Below are 15,658 nucleotides of genomic sequence, written 5' to 3'. Positions count from 1 at the left end.
TCAAATGATGACCCAATGCTAGACATCGCTATCAACTGCATACTGCAGAAATCGAAGCGATATTACTGAAGATTTCTTAAACCTACGTTAAACACCCAAATCACATACACAATAAAAAGAGACCCTGATGTTGATGAGCTGTTGCAATTCTCTATGAGAGTCTGAAATAACATTCTGACCTAGCGGCACGTCAAGCATCTTGGTTGATTTTAAGCTCTTTGGCAACTATTTTAATTTATAGTTCCTAGTGCCTCTTCTTGGCGGATTCGCTGCGCCATTGTTCGGATACTTTTCTTAAGTATAAAACCGCATGACATATTGCAAAGCCATCTAATAGTTGTCCTCGGACAGTTCCTGGAGTCGTGGTTGTCGTTTTGCATTTTTGTGATCTCTATACGGCTGCGACGGTTTTTAGGTCGGGTAAAACGTAATGGTCCCGAATACGATGTTTACCAGTGTATTTTAAATTGAAAACGATGCTGCGTATGAAAGCTTAAAACAGTATATCATTTTAAAATATCATATATTAAGACAGATAAACATAAATGGAAACAGGGACAATGAGACGGTCTAGATAAGGCCAGAAGAATACTTACCTTCTGCACGAGCTATCCAAGACAAAATAAAAACGGTACAATCGTTTCGAACATATCGGAGACTTTCAACAATGTAAAAATAAACTCTATGAGTCATTTTTGACAAATATATGTGCTAATTGAATACTAATTGAATATTGCGCCCATTGCAAAAGGCATATATTTTGGATCGTTAACTTAAAATATGAATATATATATATATATATATATATATATATATATATATATATATATATATATATATATATATATATATATATATATATATATATATATATATATATATATATATATATATATATATATATATATATATATATATATATATATATATATATATATATATATATATATATATATATATATATATATATATATATATATATATATATATATATATATATATATATATATATATATATATATATATATATATATATATATATATATATATATATATATATATATATATATATATATCTTCCATTACCGCTAAGATTTGCATTCATCAATAGCAGTTCCACATTTGAAAATTAACAATTGTTAATAATACAGTTATATGATTGAATGTGGGGCAGGAAGTGTTTTAAATAGTGCTGCTGTGAAAATGCACCACGTATCATTTTATTAAATAATACAGGATAGCTGCTTTTAAAATCCAACGTGAACAAAAAGTGATGTTGTAGATAAATTGGTCTAAAACTTGCACATCACACAAATTATCCATAAACCTCTATATTCACCCCAAATTGATGATGCAATGGGTGCGAACACGTTATTCACTTCAGGTTATATTGGTTGTATTTTTACAATTAGACACATACAACAAATTAAAGTACCACAACCCAGAGTGATACTATTTGATCAAATTACACTTCTTTATTTATCAAGACTAACAAGACACGCTTGCATCCTGCATACAATTTGTCCATTTAGTAACTTTTGAAACAAAGAAATAGATACAATGTGCAGCTACATTTTATAAAAAGTCCACATGCAGGCGCCAACTATAAAACTGTGGTCTTCCCCGGCTTCCAGTAGTATTGGTTCAACCCTACTACTGCGAACAATGTAACCATACATAGGTTTCTTCTGGGTAAATACGTTGATTTCTTGTGGTACCCATTTTCACCCAATTTACTACTTTCATTCTCTTAATAACATAACTTAATGATTCGATACAAAGTTAGTTACCCGTGACTTAAAATCTAACATTGTCTATTAAGGAATTCCATTATATAAAGATTCCTTGCGTAAGTAAATTTACTTTAGCTTTTCATGACATACCTATTAATTAGATGCGTTCAGGTGTGTATGCAATATAATACAGATTTCAATTTAGGAAATAAAGTCGAGAAGACTGTTAAAAGAAGCAACAATAAAAGGTAATTTTCACAGAAATATCCAAGCCATATCGAGCTGAAAAGACAATAAACAAATATAAATTAATAGATAGATTGGATATCTTGCTTGTCTCTTCTTCAACTTGTAGCTCAAGAACCTCAATATGACTTTGTAGGATACGCCGCTTAATCTCATCATCACCTAGTCGAATACAAACAACTGTTGAGACCTATGTCTTCCAAGATGACTGTTATGCATTTAATGTATTTCATCCAATTCTCTTGAAAATTCATGGTCTTTGGTAAACTGAAAATAACCTCCTTATAAAAAAACGATATGGTTATACTGAAATATAAATTATTTTAAAAATACGAGCATGTTAGTAAGAAAAATTGTTTATTTATATTTAACGATTTGTTGTCATCTACGTAGATAAATGTTTAGCCTTGTGATTACTCGTCAGATGAGTAAATACTTGTTTAGTTGTGATCTCTGTAAACTATTCACTATATAGAATATGTTGTAAATCTTAGGCAACTAAGAATGCGTTTTGTGGAGAGAGAAGGAGAGAGGTCAGAGAGAGTGATTACACTGAGAGAGAGGGAGAGAGATTTCAGGGTTAATACGCGATGATTCCATACGCTGAAGTCATTACGTTTCTTTTTCGAATCGAATAAACTGTCCAAAACAAACGAAGATGACTAGTCCTTTCTCTCACGGTAAATTACAATGTCAAGAAAAAATAAATTCCCTTGTGTTGTTACCAACGTGTGTATTTGAAATGGCGTCGACTGATTTCTCTGAACGTGCAAATGGGTAAGTAATATTTTGATAAAATAGCCGCGCTTGAGACACATATGGAGAACTTATATCATGTAACACGCATGTAGAACTGCGAACAGGAGACACGTAACTAGAAGGTCAAGCATGATACACATATTTAGAACTTCGCGCAGGATACACATTTGTAAAGCTTCCAGTATGAGAAACATATATAGATCGTAGAGACATGTGTGTAACTCCAAGCATTAGACACACATGTAGAACTTCAAGCATGAGACAGATGCAGAACGCCAAGCACAAGACATGCATAGAACATTAAGAATAAGACAAATTTCTAGAATTTATGGCATGAGACACACATGTAAAATATAAAGCTATAACCATTAGAGACTATAACACATATGACTAGATGTTTAGCTTATTGTTTGTACAGCTATATTTATTTCATTGAATTTTGTAAATAATAAAAACCTCTCGTATAGACTCACATCACCGGTATTTTCTTTAGATTAGAAACAACCTTCCGAAGATATTTTGCCATTATCCACATATATTCGTCTTTCTATTTGTTTGGATGTATGAATGTATGTGAAATGGTGCTCATGGTAATGATGATAATGTTGATAATAATGGTAATAATAATAATAATAACAATAATAATAAAGATGTGTTTACTTGAAGATTATGATATGTCTTGATCATCTTCATGTAAATGAACAGGTATTATATTCGCAGAGACTTTAGAGCTTGTAATCCTACATAAATGTCTAAAAAGAATGATAAGAACTTATCATTCTGAAGAAATATTAAAGGAGTGTGAAGTAGATGTAAACAAATAAAATCGTATTCACGAACATTCTTTGTGCTTATTAAATGCAACTCCTTCACAAAATGGTAACCAAATTAAACAGGAAAACATTTCAGGAGATCATAAGATTATAAGCATAACAATACCTGAAAGCAAATAGAGGCCACTTAAACCCAACCAAATTATTTGTTTTTAAAAAAAATTAAATCTAGCATACACCATTTCTAAAAGATTCGAGTAGGCTATTGACTATAGGTCTCAAGATTACAATTGATAACAAAGGGTAGATTTTTCCGAATTGTGGATAATTGTTGTGTCATCACATCTATCGGAATTAGAGCATCTACGACATAGCAGTAGATCGATAATATATATCTGACAAAGGACGGGACCTGATATGTAACCTTGTTGAACACAATATGTTTACTGGTTCAATTGATACCTACCGATTTGTATTAATTCCATCTTGAGAAGGATGTTAGGTATGACATGAACAAATAATTTCCAGGAGAGGAGTATTTATAAGCTGTTAAGTTTATTCACAAAAGATCAACAGCATCATGATCATGTTAGAAATCTTTAAGAATTATTCCAGTAAAACCCATGTATCTATATATATATATTATCTATCTATATATCCGTCCATCCATCCATCCATCCATCTATATATTTATATATATATAAGGCAGCGTCAGACGAATGGTTTTGACTGAATCCAAATTGATTTCGACGCAGAAAATTAGACATGTATTGAAAAAGTGAACAAGTTTCCCCCTGAAATAACGTTTAAATGACGGATAGAATACAACTGTAATTGGCCATTCTCGATTCCGCCCTTAAGGACAGGAAACAATCTGGCTTGCTTCAAGGCATCAGTGATTGTTATAGTATGACAACAATTATTGACGAAATCGGTGAGACAGCCAGATATACCCATATCCTGAGACAGTGCAGGAAAGTGTAGACACCTCGACACTTCGATCACAAGTCCATCACTATACCAACTAACATGAGAGAGAGACAGAGTGACAGAGACAGATTTACCGAGATGGATAGAGACTGAAAGATGGCTTTAGTTATTCCAGAATCAATTAATAGTTTGGCGTTATCCCTGCCTGCCACTGAGGTTTTGTATGAGGAGAAGCAATGAATAATTTATTATATGTATTTTCGCTGAAATGAAGGAGATCTATTTTTTATATAGATTTTGTTATCGGCAACTCTGTCTTTCTGAACAAACCTTGTGAATAAGCATGTATGTGCAATTATGCAAATGTGAGTTGGTATTGGAGCAGATTGGTACGTGGGCTATTAACGATGCAGTTTGTAAAGTGCAATAATACATTCAACATAATGCAGAAACATAATGCAGCAGGATATATATATATATATATATATATATAGAGAGAGAGAGAGAGAGAGAGAGAGAGAGAGAGAGAGAGAGAGAGAGAGATAGATAGATAGTCATTATTCCCACTATGAAAACAAAGTCATATGGACAGCGCTTTTTTGCATACCAAGGCCTAGCAAAGTGGAATGAATTGCCCACTGAACTTAGACACAAAGACACAGTATTCACATTCAAGAGGGCTCTCAAAACTCACTTATTTCGACTGCAAGAACAAACTTAAAGACCTAATAATGTTTCCAACCTGAAATATTCTTAGCATGTTTTCATGGTGTTTGTTTTTGAAATAATATTATTATATGTTTTTTATCTTATAGGTGTTGTCTAATGTTATAAAGCGCTTAGAGCTTCTAAAAATTAGGCGCTATACAAAGTCATCATCATTATTATTATTATTATTATTATTATTATTATTATTATTATATATATATATATATATATATATATATATATATATATATATATATATATATATATATATATATATATATATATATATATATATATATTAGTTTCAGTTGTTCATTTGGTTGCATAAGAAAGCAATTTTAGCTAAGGTAATTACAAATTAAACTGTTTTTTCTAAATATTTATTCTCTCTATAAATCTGTTAAACTAACGATATGAATAGCATTTGCTTGTATTGTCATAGAAACAATCATATGTGGTTGGATAACGCACTACATGTCTTCTCGTTTTTTATACAACCGTAATTGACTGGACTGAACAAGTTGAATAATTTAGCATTTACAACTTGTTTAGTTAAACTCTTTGTTTATTGGTTAAGATCGTTACATTGCCATATATACGATAGTGGAACTGTATGCAAAAGACTCTAAGTGGAAACTTGTAAGCCATTTCAATTATTACATCCGGGAATATCAAAAGTATAAACAGGTAGTTGATTTGGCAGCTATAACAAACAATGCTATTCCTGCCCTTGAGGATCTTTACAGTCGAAGCAGAACGAGAGTGTTTGACGATCTCCTATATGTTGTTATATGGTACTGGAAAACGTTTAAGTGTGTTCTACCACTGGATATCGCGATACGACACCTCAATCGCATTTTTCGCACGTCGCAATCTAATCAACAGCTGCTTGAAGATTCCCAAAGTTTGAATTAAACTTTGGATGGCGTCGCACCTAACGTCAAAACCTGTTCTCTCGTACCTCATGAATGTTATAAAAAGATATGCATGCTTTAATTGTGAGCGATCAAAATAATAATGTTTCCGAATCCTTCTTATCAACATTGTATCATCTAGGCAAACATTTTATCATCCGTTGGATATGCATAATAAATTTATGTAACTCTTTGTTTTACCTCTTTTTGTTGTAGCCTCTTTTTTAGGCTAAAGAAAAACAATGAGACTGGAAACCAAAAAGGTTCCTATAAATCCTGCATCGATGTAATATATTTCAAAATTTTATTTAAAGTTGTAGATACATAAAAAACGGTGATAATAGAAGAGGTTGCTTCAAATATTGCCAATAACTGTTTTTGACTGCTCCTATTTCAACTATCCATTTTGGAAAAGCATGAGACTAAGAGAGTACATAGCTTGGAACTGTATCTCTTACTAGATGCGAACAAATAGCACGTTTTTAAAAGCAACGTCTTGGAAAGGTACAGTTTATAAATCTTCAGTTAGCAAATTTACTGTTTTATTAGTTATTATATACTTTAGAAAAGACGCTAGTGCGCGCCAGCTGAGTTTGTCGACATAAATTATTGAATCACTCTGAGCCTGGTTTCACGCCATCGCTCTTTGGAGCATTCCATTAAATGGACAATGACTCCTGTCCGTTTTGTTTTAACTTTCCTCTACTGTCAATACTAATAAAACGCGATGGTCATGCAGAGGTGGAAGTTCTTTGTAGTCGACTCGAGCAGAAAGCCAAAAAACTTCTAATACAGAAATATGATGATGTGCTTATGCTACACGTTGAAGAATTAAAAACAACATGATAAGAATGTGAAAAAAAGGGTGCATAATATTCCGGATTTAAGAACATTAATGTTGCAATGTCTTTTCAGTCAATCAAACTTTTTATATAATGTTATTGCATGTTTGTATAAATCGCTTTTTTATTGCATACTAACGTTCATATTCTTGTTTCTACGAATATAAATTTTCCATTTGATTGTCTGCCTACGATAATTTATCTTACGAGCAACTAAGCCGTAGAGCATTATACATTGGTTTTTGAACAGTAGCAACTAATTGGAGTTGCTGATTTGTTTGGATAAGACCACCATTTTTTCGAAAAGGAAATCATAAATACATATTTCCTTATCATCTGCAAAATTGGAGCATTATGCAAAATAATTATCACATGGGGTTGTCGAAAAGGATGATTTGATATAAACTGAAATCTATGGAAAACTATGCTGGTTAATACTAACCTAAAGAACCCAAAGAAGATCATAATCTCAGTTGGATGTTATGTTTTGAAAGTATGATGACATATACAAATATTACAAATCTTAATTTAGCTCTCTAAAATTTAGCAAAGCAAAGTAGAAACTGCCATACCCATATAATAGAATTGCATAGTTTCAAATTGTGAGCTCAATGTGGAATCTGTTAGAGAATTAACCTCACAATGTGTGTACACATTCAAACAATTCGGGTGTTACAAGAAAAAGGATCCAAAACACCATAAAAGGCATGCAAGATTATAGTGGTAATACAATAGCGGAAATAGACCATGTGAAAGGTTTTACTTCTGTTCAACGAGATCTCTGCCACAATCTTTGAAAAACGTGCATGCGATATTCCAATACTCATGCCCGTGGAATCCAAATGTTCTCTCACTTGCTTTAATTTATACATCAACATTACAAAATCTTGAACTATAGTTTGTTGACAAACTAGGAGTACGAGTTAAGAATAACGGTAATGTACTGTCTTTCCTTTCGTACCTCGAATAATATTAGACTTTTATAAAACATGTGTCGTATAAAAGAACGGAAGTCGTCTTTACTCAGGCACCCCATTACTGGTACAATCTGCATTAGTTGGTGACGTAGCATCTGTTAGAATAGATTACATTTCATTTAAGAATTATGGAACGATACTTGATAATGGGAGCCTTCATGCCTCATACCTAAATGGCGTATCTGTGTTTCGACGTCAGCGTACGTTCCACAAAAATGCTTATGAGGTCAGGAGGTCATTATATGTGATGCATATGATCAGTACAAGCAACCACCTTATGTAAGCCGTCGTAGCAATTATAAGATCCGGATAGTGAAATCTTATGTATATATGGAATTCCCAGTTAAAGGTGGAACATATCGCAGGACATTTAGATCTTATGTTTAGTACAGAACACAACTTGGTGTTAAGTACAGAATAATGAGCCGGATGACCAGGTCAAGTGGTTCGTTACTGTGACACACACATACATACACACATGAAACCCTTATAATTCTGACAGGAACGAAACCTAGCTGCATATTTCATTTCAAATTATAAACGATAATGGAACTGCTTACTTCGCTGCACACAAGCAGGCTAGTGATTAATTCATTTTGCTGCTAAGCAAGTGGATTTCAAGGATAGCGGGTCACCCAATCGTACATAAACAATTATGAAGTCAGCGAGCCCAAAACAAGACTTTAAGTCCCACCAGGGACTTATTCCTGAAAATATTAATGTTATTAAGCTCATTTAGCACAATCTAGTGTCATGTTTTAGAAGCAATTATAAGCACTGATAAAGCCTTGATTACCTTTGAGGTACAGCTTGGCCTTACAGAATACAATGACGAAGCGTTCAGTATATTACAGTAATGTACACTATGGTGAAAATCTGGAGCTGGAGCCGAAGGAGCTAATTGAATGTCTGTGAATGTCACCATTGAATTATATAACCTATACAATTGGCCTCGTGCTGCTATTCAAGGCTAACAATTATTGGCTTGATAGAATGATTGATGAGATAAATTCTTACATTATGCATCAGAAGACCTCTTGTATGGCTTTTGTCTGCCAGAGTCTGCAAGTCTGACATACAGCCTTCTGTTCTCCAAGGCAGAGTTCATTTGATTTTAATTCAGAGTTAAGGTTAATGCAAACGCATACAATGAGTACACGAATATTAAAATTCCCCTACTTTGATATCATAGTCTCACAGACACGTTTCGTAAATGATTTGAAATTGAAAACGATGCTGCCCATGAAATCTCCAAAACAAAGGTAGCGTAAGCATTGAGATTTTAGTGTATCGTATTTTAAAACGGATAAAGCCAAACATAAAATAGCTAATTAGATGGCCAATGTTAACGCAATTGCAACACAAGAACAATGAGCTTAGTATTAAACATTAATCTGATGAAGCGAATGTGGAAGTAAATTTTATGACAATAACTTACCTGCACTACATAAATAGTTATTCAAACATTTATACTTCTGCAGCGGAGCTTCAGTAGATCACAAGAACATACAGGTTTTATTTTTACGTTTTTATATACAAACGTGCTTGAGACATAGACAATTTAAACTTCCATCTCAAGTTCCAACCTATTGTTCTCTTTTTACTAGAGTTACATATTTGCTATTGTTGCGACAATTTACACTACGGGACACCAGAAGTTTGCTAAAGAACACACACGCATATATATATATATATATATATATATATATATATATATATATATATATATATATATATATATATATATATAATGTCCCCATATAATTTTCCATGTACCAAAACACGCGTTAACCCGTTATCCACATCAGCTAGGAGAAATCAATATAATTTAGAAATTTGAGTCTATTATACTATTATTGACACAGAAAGTTAATTTCATTTCCGTTGATGTTATTCTTAACGCATTGCCAAATTATACTTCTTTCTTGGCAATACCAGCAGAAGACGTACGAACTAACACGCTTTTAATGCAACGAAACTAGTATGATGCTTGACTGTGATTGGGGCAAGATAATTATAGATCCCCACTACAAAATTACAATGGTTTTGTCTCAAACCTGCTATTGCGTATTAATAGCCTTATGCATGCTTCTTCTAAAATTGCGATCGTTTTAAAAATAGTAACGTTAAATAAATCAACAACCTTCCATCACTTAAATAAGGTATATACAGTATCCTATGTCTTTATAATGAATAGTTGCCCTTCACGAAAAATTAAGTCTAATGTCATAACTATGCATATAACATCATGTTTCTTCGAAACATGTGAAGTAAAAATCTGTCTCGTTATTTTTGTTTTGATATATGAAAATTCGTTTGTAGTCATGAAACTGCTTATGAACAAATTGATAAAAGTTAGTATCAACAAAACATATAAAAATACACTATCTGAATCATGTTGACATACAACATGAAGTTATCTTTATATATATGGACATGTTTACGTATCCTAGGCTGAATGAATTACAGCACACATTTGAAAAGTCGGATAATTTTGGATCAATAAGAAGGCTCTAAGCCATTAATAAATACGTTTACTAATTTCTAATTATTATAAAATGTCACTGAATTCGTTTATATTGAAAACGTAGCATTTTATTTCTTCATTTTAAAAGACATATCTAGCAAACATTGACACGATTGGTGTTAGTGCAGAGTGTTTGCCTTTGACAAATTAGAATTAAATTTCACGTTCATAATAAGCATGCTTATAGCTTAATGTCAACATATTTAAATGTTTGCTTTTTGCAATACACTCCGTAATGTCATTAATTCTTCTTACTTGCAATAGGTAGCTTTTTGCTTTATTCATATAGAAGTAGATATCTAGCAAACATGTACATGAATGTCATGTGTATGTAGATGTAACCGTTGACTACGGAATTAAATCTTGGAATCTATTGCAACTTGTTCACGGCTTCAGTTCTCACAACCTCTGAGGCATTATATGGACGTTATGCCGTTAGAAATATCCCATCTCTTAACATCAATTGTAAACTAATTAAACATTCACCACAATTTGCTGAACATATTTTATTGACTTTAGTTTAAAATGCGTGTATTTGTTACTATTAGACAAATGCAACTAATTAAAGTGCCATAGGCTGTAGTCTTGTTATATGACCAAATTAAAATAATGTACTGGTAAGACTGGCAATACACGTTTACATCCTATATACGTTGTATTTAATAGGAAACTTGAGAACGAGGAAATTGGTATACTCCGCGACTACATTTTGAAAACGTTCACCTGTAGGCGCTCTATAAGCTGTGGCTGAGTGAGACCAATTCGCTGACATGAAGGAGAAATGAGAGGCGACAGCAGTAAAATGAGTAACAGTTTAGGTTCAACCCTACTATTTACAATTTACCCATACACATGCTTCTTCTGGCAAACATTCTTATTTTCAGCCAATCAACGACTTTCATTCTTTTAAAAAAGGATTTGAATATAGCTTGTACAATTGTACAATAATTAATTGCATGTCAATTAAAACTAAATTTTACTTAATATTAATAGACAACATTTTCAAATTCTTCTGAAAAAGCATAGTAATCGTATAATTCTAGATCTCATGAATTTATTTGTAGTTGAAGTTGAATCGAGACGTCATCGAATTAAAATATTAGATCTTATGTGCACACGATACTTTTGATTGCCAAATTAAAAGATGGCGCCATATCCTAAACATAAAATCATGCCTAATATGTATTTGAACGTGCACCTTGTTGCATTGTTCAGAGAAAATGTTAATGGATCTTCGGAATTCAGATTGTTGAATAGTTAACAATAGTACGCCGACCATGTTTTCCGAATTTGCCGTCAGACTTCTAATTTAACATCTGTAGTGGGCATGAATCACAATGAGATATTTATTGTCTGTAATGTGCATGTATAATCAGCTGAATTAGGTGGTCCTCGAGGAAAGCAAATAAAATGGTTGCTATGATAACATTGTGTTAAACTCGGTAAGATGGACGAAACTTCATTTATGTAATGACTGTTGACAAATGAAAAAAAAGAATGACATGTGGTAAGCAAGACTTATATTCTTATTCCAAAAGTAAGTGAATTACAATGGTACAACTATTTCGTCTTTTTGTTACAATTTGTAAACCTATAGTGCAAACATGATAGTGAAAGTCAATCTATGTCTTTAGTAATTGTATTAAAATAGTACAACTATGATGTAATGGAAGATTAATATTAAAATTAAATATTTCAAGTCAATCAGTTGATTTATGGAAAATGAATTCCGAATATATATACATATATATATATGAATGAATATATGTATATATATATATATATATATATATATATATATATATATATATATATATATATATATATATATATATATATATATATACATATATTTGATCTAACCATACTGATCTAGTAGAAAACCAGTGAATATTGACCATTGGCTACCGTACAAAGTTTGTGTATTACTAGGATGTGCCTTGACATAGACAACTTGACCCTTGTTCATCACAGCTACCACAGTGGCGGACCCTGAACTGACTCCTTTATTTCCCGTGAACGGCTTTCCTATCTCCTCGTTGTCTTTCATAATATGTAAATTAGCCGCTTGGTCAGTATCCGCCAGTATTGTTAGAGAAAAGGCATATAACCCAAGTACAGAAGCCGTGAATCTTCCAGTAGAGGCATCATAGCAATTTCCCTCGTTGACCTTGATGTGGTCAAAAACCACAGTCTGGTTGGGAACGAACGTTGTATGCGAAGTTAGTGTCGCAGTGAAGGCAATGCCATGGGTGACCAGTGATACATTCCCATGAACAGCTGAAATATACAAAAATCGCTTCACATACTAACGAAATCTAGTTAAAAATTGTTTACATGTTACAATTAAAAATAATCAAGAAACGTGTACCAATTTCCGAAAATATTAATTGGCATGAAAAACAGTTTACTTGGTAGAGCGATGTATTTTGAATAGAAATATTAGATGCTTTTTTAAAAAAAATATTTTTTTGTTTCATTTGCTCATTATATTTGACGCAAGTAAAATTAGGTTTTGCTCCTTCCTTTCTTTTTATGCATTGAGAAAATACCAATATATAAAGGTACATTCCGTAACAAAATAAGATTTCCTTTTCATGTTACAGTGTTAAATAGATATGATCTGGTTGGCGTGCAGCCTGAGTGAAATTTTAATTAGGGAAATGAAGACTGCATAAAGGTTACAACAAGAAACAATAAAAAGCACTTAATAAACACATATCCACGCCATATAGAAAGATAGACTGACTTAAAAGAAAACAAAAATGATGAATAGAGAGGAATGTATACCCTGATTGTCTCTTTCATCAGATTTTCTTTTCAGTTCTTCAACCTGTAACATAAGCACTTCAACATCGTTCTGTAAAAGCAGACGTTTGGCCTTCTCTTCTTCTAGTCGAATACGAACAATTTCGAGATCTGTCTGGCCTACGTTGTCCAGGATGTATGTTTTAACACGTGCTACAGCGGCAAGAAAAAATAAAACTCTGATTGGGAGGATTGTCGATCCAGCTCAGTTGATAGTACGGTAATATAGCGTGAAAAATAGGTGAGAGAAAATAGCTTGTCCTCTTTTATACCGCCCTGGTTTATACATTTCCGACACCTCCAGTTTATCTCATAACCAATTACTTTTTATCAAATACATTTTGTTAACGTTGCAGAAAATAGAAGACAGCTATTGTAATTTAGACTATTGACATCCAATATTCAACCAGTCAAATTCATGTTCAAGAGCTCACAGCCACAAATGAGACAAAGGCGTACCTCCCTAAATATAAAATATAACATTCATAATAAACCAATTAATTTCCATACAGCCCTCCCACTCACAATTTACGAAAGATTGAATGCAACGGTCGTACTGTCAAACCGTTTAACCTATCTCCAGCGGTCTGCCCATAATATGCTTACCTGGCGTTATACAAGGCACTCAGACCTAGACATGTGTAACATATTACCCTATCGTGCCCATATTCATTCATGACTAAGCACACATCACCAACCTTGATGTTACTCAATTGGTGTTATATGCATTCATGTGTAGCAGACACACTCGCATAGCGACCTAGTGATGTATGCTTAGTCATGAATATGGACTCGTGTTTGCACGCAAATCGATGGGTGCCGTTTTCCCGCAGACCTGGGTTCAAATCTCTAAAAAGTCTCTAACAGGTATGATAGTAATATTTGTATTAAAATATTAGTTCTGCCTACTATTAGCAAGCATTTTTCTATAGGAATCCACGGATAGCACTTTCCATTCTGTTACGGTGTATATTTATAATTCTCTCTCTCTCTTTCTCTCTCTCTCTCTCTCTCTCTCTCTCTCTCTATCTCTCGCTCTCTCTCTCTCTCTCTCTCTCTCTCTCTCTCTCTCTCTCTCTCTCTCTATATATATATATATATATATATATATATATATATATATATATATATATATATATAATAGTCCGAATGATACCATACGAGGACAAAAGTGGGAGATTGTGTCGCTGAATCTTTAAAATGTTTGTAACCCTCAGAGTCAAAACACATTTACGGGCAGATAAATGGACAACTTTGGTTTAAGTGTTAATTCACAAAACAGGCTTAATTAACGTAAGTTTAAAAATAAATTCGAGTTAATTAGCCACATTTGAAATTAGAATCTTTGAAAAGCTGTATATATTTGCTTCTTCTGGAAATAGCAACCTTTGGGGTACCTTTAATATTTTAACACTTTTCGTTATGCAATCTACTTATAATATGGTTAACAATTTTTATCATAGTATAGAAAGACGACCGATATTTGAAGTCAAAAGGTATAACGGTACCAATTGTATAACCCCAGGTGGGCGGAGATTAAGGTGTAGGGAACATTGTATGCAGAAATAAACGACAAAACATGATGTGAATGGTGCATTATGGAAGAATAGTACTTTAAATTAGACTTATAAAAGTTGGATATTTTTTAAAATGTGGTACACATGACTGAAACTGTGTCTTGTGTGTCTAGATAACTCTTTCCCTATCTAGTTCCAGCAGAGTTATCTCTCTTAAATGCAGTGGAGTACCTGGTTCTGTCCTTGTCAAATTGACAATGTAACATTTTTCTATATGACAATGTGTAGCATGCATGTTGATGTTGAATAAAATGTATATTTTTACACATAACATTAGCAATGAAGTCTACGGAAAAACAATTGGTACAGTAATACCCAAAACTGTTCGTCAGCCAATGTCAAATATTGCACACACGCAAACAAGTTTTGCACAGCTATAAAGGAAAATGGTGTCACACATTAATGCAGATGTTGTGCTCCTTTGGTGAAATACTGTATGTACACTGCAAATAGGATGCATCTTCTATCTTTTTTGTTTTAAGTTTGAAATAAGTTTTGATTGTTAACAGAAATAGATTCAATGCCATCTTGATGTCACTGACATATGTGCGGCAGACGGTTCGAAGTCTTAGTCTAAGAGTTTAAACATGCTTTAAACAAAAGTATTTTTGAAAATCACCATTATTTTTCATATAAGTATTAAATTGAACTGCGAAATCCACTACAAAAGCTTCCTAAATGAAGCGCCGGTATCCTGGTAATTTACTAGCCTACATTTTATGCTAAAGCAATCGGCTACTTTTGGGGAAACACCCACCTATTACTTTCAAATCTGTATCAGTAACTTCCAATTTCATGGAATAACCCGCTAATTAAAAAATGTGTATTTGTTTTATTGTCAGATAACTGTATAATGTATTCTAT

General features: G+C 32.8%; 1 protein-coding gene across 1 annotated transcript; it reads right to left on the bottom strand.

The window, feature by feature from the left end:
• Window positions 1-12,267: 12,267 nt before the first annotated feature.
• On the bottom strand, window positions 12,268-13,560 carry LOC149784783 (complement C1q subcomponent subunit B-like). Its single transcript, XM_089933052.1, has 2 exons — window positions 13,200-13,560; window positions 12,268-12,689 (listed from the first exon to the last, which is right to left on the bottom strand). The coding sequence occupies exons 1-2, from the start codon at window positions 13,249-13,251 to the stop codon at window positions 12,268-12,270; spliced, it is 474 nt and encodes a 157-aa protein (XP_089789178.1). The 5' UTR covers window positions 13,252-13,560.
• Window positions 13,561-15,658: the final 2,098 nt, after the last annotated feature.

This window comes from Sinohyriopsis cumingii, chromosome 14 (assembly GCF_028554795.1).
Source record: "Sinohyriopsis cumingii isolate HCF-2022 chromosome 14, ASM2855479v2, whole genome shotgun sequence".
Lineage (NCBI taxonomy): Eukaryota > Metazoa > Mollusca > Bivalvia > Unionida > Unionidae > Sinohyriopsis > Sinohyriopsis cumingii.
The sequence above is the reverse complement of the archived record's forward strand: the minus strand, read 5'-3'. Positions and strand labels throughout refer to the sequence as shown.

Bases quoted from the DNA above. Each gene is read 5' to 3' on its own strand.
- LOC149784783 (XM_089933052.1), bottom strand. From the start codon at position 13,251: ATGTTACAGGTTGAAGAACTGAAAAGAAAATCTGATGAAAGAGACAAT. The intron at 12,690-13,199 runs GTATACATTCCT...TGTATATTTCAG, and splicing joins TGATGAAAGAGACAATCAGG to CTGTTCATGGGAATGTATCA.